The 13652-nt window shown below is 53.7% G+C and overlaps 1 protein-coding gene across 5 annotated transcripts; it reads left to right on the top strand.

Annotated features, from left to right (window-relative positions):
* Positions 1-1041: 1041 nt before the first annotated feature.
* Positions 1042-13532, top strand: PGAP3 (post-GPI attachment to proteins phospholipase 3; the record flags this gene model as incomplete). Of its 5 annotated transcripts, XM_084236885.1 has the most annotated exons (8): positions 1042-1222; positions 3043-3140; positions 4252-4404; positions 11611-11673; positions 12295-12356; positions 12732-12868; positions 13085-13289; positions 13469-13532. In XM_084236885.1, 8 exons carry the CDS (start codon positions 1042-1044, stop codon positions 13530-13532), a joined length of 963 nt encoding a protein of 320 aa, XP_084093011.1. The 5 variants fall into 5 exon arrangements, with proteins under 5 accessions (XP_084093011.1, XP_084093013.1, XP_084093012.1 ...); XM_084236887.1 differs by lacking the exon at positions 4252-4404; XM_084236886.1 differs by lacking the exon at positions 11611-11673.
* Positions 13533-13652: the final 120 nt, after the last annotated feature.

Here is a 13652-nt window from a genome sequence, read left to right as displayed (position 1 = left end):
AGTAAAAAGAGCAAGATGAAGAACAGTATATATATGTGTTCATGTGTACATATTACCTTGTGTGAAGAAGAGTTAGAGTATTTACGTTTGTTGTTTTAAAGAAATATCTAGAAAGATATATAAGAAAGTGGGTATTGATATTTAAGAAATAGTTGTTGCCTCTGGGGAGAAGTCAAATTGTTAGGGGGAAAAGGGATGTCCCAAAGCTAATTCCATATAGGCTTTGTGGACTCCACCCCCACCCTAGGTCAAAGTCAAAGACACAGGGAACCTGGGGACCACCCTGTTGCAAAAGTTCGATCCGAACCAGCCAGGGACCTAACCCACATGGCGCAGCAGACCTCTCCTGTCTCGCCCGCTGCTCCCCTCAGCAGTGTGTTTCAGTAGATCCCCCTGGGTTTTTTTAATAAATTTTATTTTTATATTCCCCAAACAATTGCAACCCCCTTATTTTGACCCCAATCCCTCCCCTCCCCGCCCCCCATCCCCCTAGATCCCCCTGTTTTGCTCCCCGCTCTTACCCCCCACCTCTGGCTTACACCCTAGTTCTCGTATGCATACATAAAGCTTAAAGAAAAAAAAACCACAAGTGAAAATAAGTCATAAAGACGAGGCAAAATCGGAAGACTTGATACAGAAACAGAGGCAGGGAGACTCGTGAAGAAGCCGCTTAGACTGTCTCGGAGGCAGGTGTCTGTAACAGCGGTGCTGGTGGAGATGGAGAGAAGTGGACAGTTCCAGGTACTTCTGGAAAGGGAAATCCGAGAGCTGGTGACAATAAAATAGCCCTTCTTCAAATAAATAGACCCTGGAGAAGAAACAAAGACGATGTTGCTAAAAGACGACTTAATTTTACTTCTTAACCCAGTCGCCTCAATATATGAAGATGACAATAAAGAGAGGGGCGGAGCCCATAAAATCCGGGAACTTTAAACTGAGGGGACGTCAGGGGACAGAAAAAAAGGAACACAAGGAACTTCCGGTTACTCCGGAAGTGGAGGCTCTTGCGCTCCTCCGCCGGCGGAGGGCTAGAGGGAAGGGATGGCCGGGCGGGCGGCGCGGCTGGTGCTGCTAGCTGGGGCAGCGGCGCTGGCAAGCGGCTCCCAGGGCGACCGCGAGCCGGTGTACCGTGACTGCGTGCTCGGGTGCGAGGAGCGGAACTGCTCCGGAGGCGCGCTGAAGCACTTCCGCTCCCGCCAGCCAATCTACATGAGCCTAGCAGGTAAGCCCCACCCTCCCGGTAAGCCCCGCCTTTTAGTCTTGGCCCCGCCCCTCAAGCCCCCAGTGCCCCTCTGTGCTCTCTGAACCTTACTCACCCCCCAACTCCACCCCCAAATTCCTGGTCCTTGTGCTTGTAGGTGAGTGGAGCCCCAGGGTGATGAAAGCCTCATTAACCAGTCTTACTTTCCCAGGAGATTTTCGTTTACTTTTTATTTATTTGGTCAAACAGGCACTTAATTCTTCAGGAGTGCAAGGCCCTGGAATGTAAGCAGGCCAGGTCCTGTCCTTTGGAGTGGCAGTGTCCTTGGGGACATTAACCTTCTCAAGTGCCATGTTGAGGAACAGTTGAACCCTAAGGGGCAGTTATATTAAGCAATAAGTGCATGTAGGGGAGGAAGGAAATGGTTTTGGACTATGAGGGTGTTACAGGGCAGGGAGAGGGGCAGCCCAGACCCGGCAAACCTGCCTGCTCTAAATAGGTTCTGCCATCTGCTGCATCAACAGAAAACATATGAGACTTTAATGGGAAGGAACTTTAATATAATTAGGAAACATTACAGGAAAGGCAAAGAATATAGTTTTTAAATTAACGCACCCAAAGTTACCCATTCTCTCGTGGGTAAAAGTCCATCTAAATGGGATTGGCCCAGAGCAATGCCCCAAAGCCTGCCACAAATCTAAAGCATCTTCTAGTGGGGACCCACAGAAAAAGATTAGAGACAACAGACAAGTCTAGAAGGAAAGAGCAAAATCAAAATCAAGGCAAAAACCACCTATGTCACCTCCCCACAGGTCTCTCACCCACATCTGTGTCACCCAGCCCACGACCAAAAGGCAAGCGCAGTTTCTTCGCGTGTGTCTTGGCTCCATGTGTCTCCTCCAGGTCACCTGAGCAGGGAGAGGGTCAGGAAACCTGGAACCTCCCCCTTTCCTGGAGACCACCCTGTTACAAGGGCTGGGGATGAACTATCATCTTGGAATATTCTGTGGATGGATGTATTAAATTTGCAACTGTGGCAATAGTGGATGGCTACTATGTAACAGATGTCACAGTCTCTTGGTTAATTTTCACAGTAACCTTTGAGGTTGTTTCTTTTAACTTTATTTTATAGATGGGAGAAACTCAGAAAGGCCAAGTGCCCTGCCCAAAGTCACACAGCCAGTAAATGGTAGAGTTTCCAGTTCTGACCTGTTTGACTGCAAGTTTGTTCTCTTTACATTCCCTTTGCATTCCAGACAGAGGGAACAGAGAGCAGAAGCCCTGGGCAGATGTGGGCAGATGTGGGCATATCCAGCAGCTTGGTGTACTCAGGGAGCAGGTGACTGAAAAAGAATAGTGGGAAAAAAGAAAGAAAAGGAGTAGTGAGAAAGTTAGAAAGGTTATTTGGGGCCTCAGAAGCCAGACTGAATAATTTGGGCTTCCTCTTCAGAGGAGTTGGACAATAACAAAGGGCTTCTCCCTGTCAAAAGAGAGCAAACCCAGGCATCCACAGATGAGTCCTCTCAGATAGGGAACCTGCTCCTCACATTGTTCACATTGTTGCAGTGTCCCCTACTGTAACATGTACTGATGCCTTTCACTCCATCTTGGGTGAAACTAGAAGAAACCTCTTTGCAACTGTACACTTCCATCCCCTCAAACACACACACCAGGTTCCCTTATATGTATGTCTCACCACCTCTAGCCCATCTACGTGGGAAGCTAGAATTTTGAGACTTCTGGTTCTTTTCTTGGGCTGCATTTTAGCTTGGACCCTATGCACACTCTCTCTGTGCCTCCCCATGCTTGGGAGTTCACTGGGCCACATTTATCTGTTTCAGGCTGGACCTGTAGAGACGAATGTAAGTATGAGTGCATGTGGGTCACTGTCGGCCTCTACCTCCAAGAAGGTCACCAAGTGCCTCAGTTCCATGGCAAGGTGAGTTGGAGGGTCAAGGTAGGTATAATGGTGGTATGGTGGGAAGATTAACCCCACCCCACCCCCAGGTAGGATCACAAAGCAATCAGAGGTGTAGGGTTGATGGCAGGTACCTGTTCTGAAAAGATACTGGTTTTTAAATTTTTTTTTTTATAGAGGCATGTTTTTATTTATTTATTTATTTGTTTGTTTGTTTGTTTTGTTTATACAAGCACTGGGTACAGTCAGAAGCGCGGGAGGGTGGAGAGAATTCACCAGAGCCAGAGCGGGGAGCAGAGCAGGCAGAAGGACCAAAGTACACTGCTGAGGGGAGCAGCGGGCGGCAGGAGAGGTCTGCACGCCATGTGGGACCCTCCTCCAGTGGCCGGGGAGCAGCTGGGGATCGAACCGGCGCCACAGAGGTCGCCGGCAGCTTCGCAACCCAGCGCTCAACCGCTGCGCCACAGGGGAGGCCCGATACTGGTTTTTATATAATCAGATGGAACTAATGTGTCCTGTCTTTAGAGTTGTAATAAATATCTGGAAGGCCTGAGGTCTCTGAGAGAGTAATGCCAGGCTTCTAGGGTGATCAAATGCCTACTTTACTATAAAGACTTACTCCCTGACCCAAGTGGCATGCTGTCACTTCTCCAGTAAGGTCTGGACTTCAATAATCATGCCCCCTTAGATTGCCCAGGGAGCCACAGTTTCCTGGTGCCTTTTGAGCCAATATGATGATCTTCTGCCTATTGAAGTTGTCAAGAATTTTCCTCCCCAGTTTGTCAGAGTAAACTGAGGCTCAGGAGGCTGTGATCAGCGGTAGAGGAGAAATCAGCACCTGTGTCCTCAGGGGCAGGTCTGTGTTATTTCTGCCAGGTCATACTGAACCATTACACTGGTCCACCTGATCACCCCAGAGACCAGGCTCATAGTGCTATGAGCACCGGCCAGGATAGGGAGTGTGCCCCTTCACCTTGGGGCTCACTGACCTAAAGGGGGTCAGAACCTGAGCTTTGACTGATGTGCAGAACTGCAGAACCAGCTGAGGCTGATGCAGCATGTCAAGGAAAGGCGGACTGGGGCAGCAGGGGGTTGCTTGTGCCTCAGGCCCCTCCCTTTGCTCCTTTTTCAGTGGCCCTTCTCCCGGTTCCTGTTCTTCCAAGAGCCAGCTTCTGCTGTGGCCTCCTTCCTCAATGGCCTGGCCAGCCTGGTGATGCTCTGCCGCTACCGCACCTCTGTGCCCGCATCCTCCCCTATGTACCCCACCTGCGTGGCCTTCGCTTGGGTAGGTAACCTGGTAGAATACCTGCTCTGCACCCTCCTTTAGAAAGGAAGAACTTTTAGATCCCCACTCTCAACCAACTTCCACCTCCCTGCCATCAAAAAAGTCATTCATTCATGTAAGGAACCTATTATGTGCCACGATCTTTGCTGGGTGGTGAAAATCCAAAAGAATAGAAAAAGGGTGGAGCCCTGCCCTAGGGTACTAATCACACAAGCAGACAATTGAATGTGAAAGTAGAACTGGGAAAAGGTGCAATGGAGGAGCTTAAGGGTATGTGATGGGACACTAGGCCTGCACAGGGCACTGAGGGAAGGCTTTCCTGAGGAAGGCACATTTGAGGTAGAGATGTGCTGAGTGAGCATTAACTAGGGGAATTCAGGGAGAGTAGGGGAGTCACCGACAGGGAAGACATGAGACATACAGTGTGCAGAGGCAGGAGAAAGCGCAGGTCAGCAGAGGACCTGAAAGCCAGGAGGCCTCCCTCCCTCAGGAAGCCGGGGAGTGCGTGTGAGATGGAGGGCCACAGACAGGCCAGCCCACGGACACTGGAGGTCTTGACCTGAAAGCATCAGGAAGCAATGAGGATTGCACAGAAGGGATTTCATGAACAGATTTCCCCTTTGGAAAACTCATCCAGAGAACAGACTGGAGGGGACAGGAGGGATTGCCAAGGACTAGCTGGTGGTTTGGGCGGAGGACACAGTAGCCTAGGCAGGTGGCACAGGGCTTGGGAAGAGGGTAGTAAAGACGAGCGCTTGGGTTATGTTTTGGGAGTGACGTTCAAGTTCTTAAAATTTTATTTATCTAACAAAAACATACATGGCAATTACCAGACACCACCCTAAGCATTTCATAAATATTAACCTTGTTAATCCCATAACAAGGTTACGAGGTAAGTAGTAGTATTACCCCACTTACAGGGGTAGGTTCTGTAAGCTGTAGGTTCTGTAAGCTGCCGGCGAGCCAGGTTCAGTCCAGGATCTCTGGCCATGGGGGCTGTGCCGACAAGCCCCAGGGGCAGATTAGGTGAGGAGAATCAGGGAATCGGGACCTTGGTGTCCACTTAAGAGATGGTGGTAGAAGCTGTGAATGTGGATGTGCTCACCAAGGGGACTGAGACAGTGAGAAGAGAAGGGTCGAGGATGGAACCCTAAGGGCCCCCAAAACTTCATGGCTAGATGGAGGAGGGTGAACAAGCAGTGGCGACAAATGGAGCAACCTGAGGGGCAGGTAGAAAACTAGGCTATCACGCGGCTAGGGGCACCCTGGGACGAGGACAGGAAGGGGGGAGTAGGCCATTCTGAATCCTACTGGACAGTCAAGTGAATGAAAACTGAAGGACACCCCTGGATCTGGCGACCCTGAAGTCACCAAAGACTTTGGGAAAATTGATAAAGAGGGGGCGCCGAGAAGTCCAGGCTACACCTCAGATTCGAGAGATGAGAAATGGAAGGGGGGCAGGGAGGGAAGCTGCTAAGTCTCCAGAAACATTGATCCTCCCAAATACTTTACATTCCACAAATATTAATGAGAATAATCTTCCAAAAGATGACAAATTAATCTGTGAGAAATTATGTGACGGGCATTGTCCTGGCACTTGATGTACATTTTCTCACTTAGCCCTCAGTGTGAGGCTCTAAGGAGGGGCAGCTTGCCTCATTCGCATCACACAGGGCTACAAGCTCCCCCTGGGAGGTGTGACCCCTCAGCAGGAGGACGCTGGGTGGCAGATGCCCGTGGATGGTGGGGGGGGGGAGAGAGGTGAAGTGTTGTGTGGACAAAGGCTGGACCCTCTGAGGTCTCGTCAGAGTCTCAGTGTCTATCCAAGGAGACGCTGAGCTTGGTCAGAGTCCAGGCAGGGTCGAGAGGGCGGTACAGATGAAGCAGGAGTTGCTGGGTTAAGAGAGGGCAGGTGCCTGGGGTCTGTGGCCGTGTCTTGCACTAGGCCTTTAGTGCCCACACTCCCTCTGATGATCCACTTTGGATTTTACACTTACACTTGCTCTTTAGCCCTGTGTGTGTGTGTTTGCGGGAAGGAGGCATTCCGAGTGGCACAAAGGGTGTGGCAGTGGACTTTGTCCTGGGCTAGGTCTTTTGGATTGAGTGGGGCTCCTGATTTCTGTTGGGGTAGGGCAGGAGGTCCCTCACCTGCCACAGGTGAGGTCTGGGGTGATTTCAGTCCTTTTCTCTGGGGGAGCACTGCCCCCCCCCCCCCAGCAGGGCTAATTAAGCTTTGGCACAAAGAAGGCAGCTCCCATCTTGACGTTTAGACTTGGGCTTGGGCAGAACGGAGGCCAGGCTTTAAGGGAGCCCACCAAAGTTCTGCACACCATAGACTTTTGACTTCACAGAACTGGTGTGGAGGCCATGCCAGTTTCCTGCCCCTTCGTGCAGCAAGGCAAGTTCCCAGAGGGTATGCCAGGAAAGCCCAGACCGTCTCTGCAGGATGATTAGTGGAGGTGGTCACTGACTGTGCTCTACCTCTGCTGAGGACACTACCAGAAAAGACAGGTTGAAGCTGCATCTGAATGATGGTTAGACTCCAGGAGGGACTTCCATGCATTCAGCCAAGAGCCTGTGGAACAGGCAATGGCGGGTCAGGAAATCCTTTTTGATGGTGGAACAAGCCCTCCTCCTCCCAATCTATTCCCGTCTTTTCTCCTCCTCACTCAGGAGTGAACTGGGGCAGGCTTGCCCTGCCTGAGGCAGGGGGTGAGACACCATGGCCTCTGGGAGGGCCCAGGATGGCAGCAGGCATCATATTTAACATTCTGCCTCCCCCAGTTCTGAGACACCGAGCTATTTAAAGCCCCACTTGTCCCCACCGCCACGGTGTCAATGACAGCCCCGAGCAGTGGGGCTTAGCACTGGGGTCGAATTCCTGACAGATCTGGCTCATTTGGCATCTGACCAGTTTCACGGCTGTGATATTTTTGTCTCAATTTTCTGATTTTCCAACAGACTGAAACAGCCTCCTGCTCTCCCTGTACCCAGCCTCCTCTGTCCCCATCCATTTCCACCCTCCCTGGCACTGGGCCCCTGGCCTCCCCCTTTCCTCAGTGTTTACTCAAGTTCTTGGCGCCTGCTGGGCCAGCCTATTGCCTTGCTGGCCTGTCTGATTGGTGGGTTACCCTATCAGCCCCCTCCCATTCTACACAAGCCTGGCTGCAGAGTGTGGGAGCAGCCATATACGCGGAGACTCTCCCCTCCTTCCTGTCCATCTGGCCTCTTTGCTTGAGTCTTGATCCAGACTTCATGGAGAGAAAGAGTATCTTTTCAGTGCCTCCTGGTGGGGTGGTGGCTCAGTGGCAAGGAGGAGGGGCCTCTCCCTATAGTTGAGGTATCTACATTGTGGGATCAAGAGGCCTTGGGGCCCCATGGCTTGACCTTGAATATTGTGACCCTTGAGGAAGAAGTAGGTCAGGGGGTCAGCCTGGAGGACATAATGAACGAAATTGACATTTATGGGGTACCTATAGCATACCAGGCAGCAGTACCAGCAACCATTTATTGAGTGGCTTTTTTTTTTAAAGATTTATTTATTCATGCATACAAGAACTGGGGTATAGGCCAGAGGTGCAGGTTGTGTGTGTGTGCAGGTATGTGTGTGTATTCACCAGAGAGAGTGGGGAGCAGAACAGGCAGATCTACCAAAATACACTGCAGAGGGGAGCAATGGGAGAGACAGGAGAGGTCTGCTGCACCATGTGGGTCAGCTCCCTGGCTGGCCAGGGATCGAACTTGTGCTGCAGTGGCTGGCGATAGCTTGATAGTGCTGTCTCTAACCACTGCTCCACTAGGGAGGCCCTTTGAGCAGCTTCTTGGTGCCAGGGCTTTCACAGACGCCATCTTCAGGACCCTCTTGTGCAGCTTTCAGAGAAGCTGTTATTTGCTTAAGATCACACTTAGGGCCTAGGCACTTCTTGAATGCAAGGTCTGGTTCTGTGGAGGCTCTGGAAATTCTTCCCCCAGCCTGGAACTGTGGGGTGGGTCCAGGCAGCAGTGGAGAAACTACCCCTTCTCCACCTAGACTTCCCTGGCCTGCAGGGAGTGGGAGCAGGCATGAGGGTCCCATGCTGGCCAGCAAGGTGGGGAGCAATCACTTAATGTAATATGCCCTGTCCTGGGCAGTGGACTATGTTCTTCATAAATCTAGATCAACACTGATTATTCCCCTTTTACAGATCAGAAAACTGAGGCACAGCAAGGCTAAAATGATTTGCTCAACGACACACAGGAAATGCAGGTCTGGGATTTGAGCCGTGACAGTCTGGTTCTAGGGCCTGCATTCTTTTTTCTTTTTTCTTTGTTTTTTAAAAGATTTATTTATTTATGCATACAAGAGCTGGGGTACAGGCCAGAGGTGTGTGTGTGGGGGGTGAGAGGACTCACCAGAGACAAAGTGGGGAACAGAACAGGCAAATTACTGAACTACACTGCTGAGGGGAGCAGTGGGCAAGTCAGGAAAGGTCTGCTGCACCATGTGGGTTGCTCCCTGGCTGGGGATCGAACTCATGCGGTGGCGGCTGCGGACAGCTTCATAGGTTGTGTCTTAACCCCTTGTGCCACCAGGGAGACCCCTGCATTCTTTTTTTAAAAAAGATTTTTATTTATTTATTTTTGCATAGAAGAGCTGGGGTGTAGGTCAGAGGTGCAGGAGGCGATTCACCAGAGACAGAGTGGGGAGCAGAGCAGGGCCTGCATTCTTAATGACACTAAGTCTCAAGTCTGAGGAGAGAATCAAAAGAGGAACCCTCCTTCTCCCTCCCCCCCATAATGGGACAGTTCCCAGGAGAGCAGGGATTTTGCAAGGATACACAGTCCAGGCTTCAGATTGGCTTTTGTAAGTGGAAGGCACCCCGAGAGGAGACTGGATAGGGGATCAAGCAACTGCCACTCCATACAGCCAGTTAGGCCTCGTCCTTTGCAAGCTGCCTCTCCTCACCACCACCTTCAGTGTTCCAGCCACCACTTAGCTCAGTAGTCATGTCACTTCCCCCTTCCTGCTATGGGTGACAAGGAGGCCTGGCTGGCTGCCAGTCCCTGTTGCCTTCCCCTCCATCTCTCTCTCACATTGGCTGCAGGGCTTTTCTCCCCAAGGATGTTCCTGTTCCTGGCCTACCTGGGAGACCTGGCTCACGTGCTTGCATGGGCTCATTTCCGGCCAACACTGACCCTGGGCATCACAGGCTTCATGGGAGCAATGTCTGAAAAGCCACCAGATGTTGTTTTCCAGGCTCTGTTCCCCTCTCTGGGGATGGAGCACAATGGCTGTTCTCAGAGGAGGAAGCAACATGATTTAGAATAATCCCCTTCAGTGGCCTCCCTGTTGGGCTAGGGGTTAAGTCTCATTGCTATCACCACTTCGGCCTGAGTTCAATCCCCAGCCAGGGAGCTACCCACATGGCACAGCAGACCTCTCCTGTCTCGCCCGCTGCTCCCCTCAGCAGTGTATTTCAGTCAGTCTGACTGTTCTGCTCCTCACTGTCTCTGGTAAATCCTCTCACACACGCAACCCTCACCCCCCCGCACCTCTTGCCCACACCCCAGTTCTTCTATGCAAAAATGGAAAAAAAACACAAAAACAGGGCCTCCCTGGTGGCACAAGGGGTTAAGACGCAACCTATGAAGCTGTCCGCAGCCTCTGCAGCATGAGTTCGATTCCTGACTGGCCAGGGAGCTAACCACATGGCACAGCAGACCTCTCCTGACTCACCCACTGCTCCCCTCACCAGTGTATTTCCGTCGGTCTGCCTGTTCTGCTCCCCACTCTGTCTCTGGTGAATCCTCTCACCCCTCGAACCTCTGACCTGTACCCCAGCTCTTGTATGCATAAATAAATAAATCTTTAAAAAAAAAAAGAAACAAAAACAAAAATAGACTAATGCCCTTCAGGACTGCAAAGGGGTGAAGGCTCACATAGGCCAAGCTGTGATTTGTCTCAGATGCTAGAGTGGAGAAGGGCAGCAGGGCCTTTGTCCGGGTCGTGAAGAGCATAAGTAGTAAGATAGCCTCGGACCCAGGCCAGACAGGCTTACATCAGGCATCCTGTGTCTCCAGAGACTTCCGGGCGGTCAGCTCTGCAGGACAGCCCTGCCTGCCTCCGGCCCACTGCCGGCCTACTGGAAGCCTTTCTCTGCCCTGCCTCAGGGAACCATCCCACTGTCTGACCTGCCTGCTGCAGTATGGGATGGACAGTGGCTACTTACCCTGCTCCCTCTGCCTCCTGCCTGGCCAGTTTTCCTGGTGTGCAACCTAAGGGCAGCGCTGGCCTTTCCCCATCTCCAGCAGGCCTCTCCCACCCTGGTGCATCCCTCCCCACCTCCAGGGCATCCCAGGCCAGACCTCTGCTGGCTGTTTCTTTGACTTGTCTTTACTGGTTTCCCAGCCCTACCTTCCTCCCAGCCCTGAGTGCGTCTCTCCACCCCAGCCCACCCTTCTTTCCGTATCTGGGCTTCTACTGTGCAGTGTCTGAAGAAAGTGGTGGCACCACCTCCCACAAAATCTAGGGTCTATTTGCAAGATAACTTGTACGTTTTCCATGCAGTTAATTTCCAGGAAGAAATCTTCGGAGTTTCCCTGGGCTCACCCCAGCCCCTCCAGCCCTGCTCTGGATTTCTGCTCGTTGTTCCTCCCGGGCGCTTGAAGCCAGAGGAGCTGTAGCCACTGGTCTGGCGGGTTGGGCAGGCCCTGCCAGGAGGAAGCCCGCCTCCCTGGGCCAGCCTCCTCCCCAGAGACTCGGCCCCAGTGGGATCTGCTTGATCTCCCTCCTTGCTTGCCTGCTTAGGACACACCCCAAGCTGGCTCGAGCCCCTCTGCCCCACCCACTTCATTCCCGCCCCCAGAGACTGAGGTCACTGGCTCCCCTGGCCGGGTGGGGCTGTCCTCACCTGCAGGTTGGGGGAGGAGGCCAGTGCCCCCCGGGGCTGTTGTCTTAGTGATTGAGTAACCTTGGAACTTGGCTCTGCAGGAACTGGTTCTCTGGCCAGGCCGGAACCATGGAGGCTGCAGCCCCCGAGGCCCAGGGGGTTGAGAGAACTGGGTTGGGTAGGGAGGGGCGCGGGTTCCAGGTTTGTTCTTTGGGCTCTCGGGGCAGGGAAAGCATGCTTCTCAGCCTGCAGAGCCCCTTCCCAAAGTGAGATGGAGGTGAGCCTCTGGGGGTCTTTCCCACTGGGGGCAGCACTCAGGAGCCACCTCCCTCCTCAGGTCTCCCTCAATGCTTGGTTCTGGTCCACAGTCTTCCACACCAGGGACACCGACCTTACTGAGGTGAGTGCCCCTTCCATCCCCTCATCCCCTCTGCTGCTCGGGACAGCCCAGAGGAGCCCAGGAGCGCTGCTCTGAGGGCCCTGACTGACCACACGTCAGGAGCACCTGCTTGGTGTGAGGCCTAAACCTGTGGGTGTGCTTGAGCCTCGCTTGGCCCCTGAGAGGTAGGGATGATGATTGCCTGGTGAGGCAGCTGACCCTCCGAAAGGTGAAAACACTGGCCCACAATCTCCGGGCCAGTAAAGGGGTGTGATCTGTCCTTGAACCACAGCTGTGGAAGCCCAGACTGCACTCTGAGTTCCGTGACGTGCTCTCGTGTTCCGCAGGAGACCCCGAACTGTGCCGCTGGAGCCTCACAGCCGAGCACTCACTTAAGAAGTTGCTCATCTAAATAAAAGGGTCAGTCTGTTAACTTCCAGAGTGAAACAGCAATAGGTAGAAGGAGCATGAGACGTGGCCCCTCTCACCCAGGCCTAGGACTCTGTATTAGGCACACCGGTGACTCTGCCGCCCCTCCCCGCCCCCTGCCTCCTGGGTCCTCTCTAGACCCTGCCCTCCATGAAGCCTTGTCCACCTCCTGCTCCGCGCACTGGCCGCTCACCCAGCTCTCTCTGTCCTCAGAAAATGGACTACTTCTGTGCCTCCACCGTCATCCTCCACTCAATCTACCTGTGCTGTGTCAGGTGAGCCCACTCAGGCTGCGGTAGGGGCAGAACCGGCCCTGGAGGCAAAAGGGGGTGGCCCAGCCTTTTCCTGAAGCTGCTATTCCCAGCCCCTTCTTCTCTGGTCCCTCAACACACACACACACACACACATACACCCTCCGGGTGGTCCTGGATGGGAACTCTGGGTAGGACTGGGGGTCCTGGCTCTTTCCCAGGTGCTGTGTAGCGCTTGGTCCCATCCCCTGGGGACTGGCAGCTGCCCGGCTGGCCTGCTTTACTAGGGGAGAGGGGGGTTTCCAGGGCCACTCACTGATTCAGGGAGAGGGCACGCATCAGGGACTGCTGCTCCAGGCTGCGCCACCCTCCTCTGAGCAGCTCTGGGTGGCGGGGCAGGACTGTGGGGCTGCAGCGCCCAGCTCTGGCCAGTGCCTTCCGGGCCCTCCTGCTGCTGCTGCTGACAGCGCACATCTCCTACCTGAGCCTTGTCCGCTTCGACTACGGCTACAACCTGGCGGCCAATGTGACCATTGGTGAGGCTGACGTGGCACTGCTGGGGCCTGGGGTGTGTGTGTGGGGTGCTGTTCCTGGGGGAGATTCTAGCGAGGCCCTTGCTCTGGGAGAAGGGGGAGGGGGAGGAGTTTGAGGTAAGGCTGGCCCTGGGGTCAGAGAGCATGGGGGTGGGGGTGGTCTTGGGAGGGAGAAGGAGGTCCAGGGAGTGAGCCTTTCCCTGCCCCGTTGGCACCCAGGCCTGGTCAACGTGGTGTGGTGGCTGGCCTGGTGCCTGTGGAACCGCCGGCAGCTCCCCCACACACGCAAGTGCGCGGTGGTCGTCCTGCTGCTGCAGGGGCTGTCCCTGCTCGAGCTGCTCGACTTCCCGCCTCTCTTCTGGGTCCTGGACGCGCACGCCATCTGGCACATCAGCACCATCCCCGTCCACGTGCTCTTTTTCAGGTGGGTGCTGCTGCCCAGTGCCCACTTTGTGCCCTGTCTTGCCCCCCTCGTCACCCCCCCAGGGAGGCTGGGCCTTCCTGCTAGGGCTGGGTCCCTCCCAACTTGCCTGCCCTCACCCCACCCCACCCCGGGGGCACGCTCAGAGCCGTGCCTCAGTGGACTCCTCTCTTCACCCACAGCTTTCTGGAAGATGACAGCCTTTACCTGCTGAAGGAATCAGAGGCCAAGTTCAAACTGGACTGAAGGCCCTGGCGGGGGTCTGGACTGGTGGGATCCTGTCCCCTCCATGTTGGCATCCCTTCTTCCCCCAATCCTGGATATGATTTATTTTTCTTTAGTATCTTGAACTTGGACATGAAGGGT

The sequence above is a fragment of the Talpa europaea genome (genome assembly GCF_964194135.1).
Source record: "Talpa europaea genome assembly, chromosome: 7".
NCBI classification, from domain to species: domain Eukaryota; kingdom Metazoa; phylum Chordata; class Mammalia; order Eulipotyphla; family Talpidae; genus Talpa; species Talpa europaea.
The sequence above is the reverse complement of the archived record's forward strand: the minus strand, read 5'-3'. Positions and strand labels throughout refer to the sequence as shown.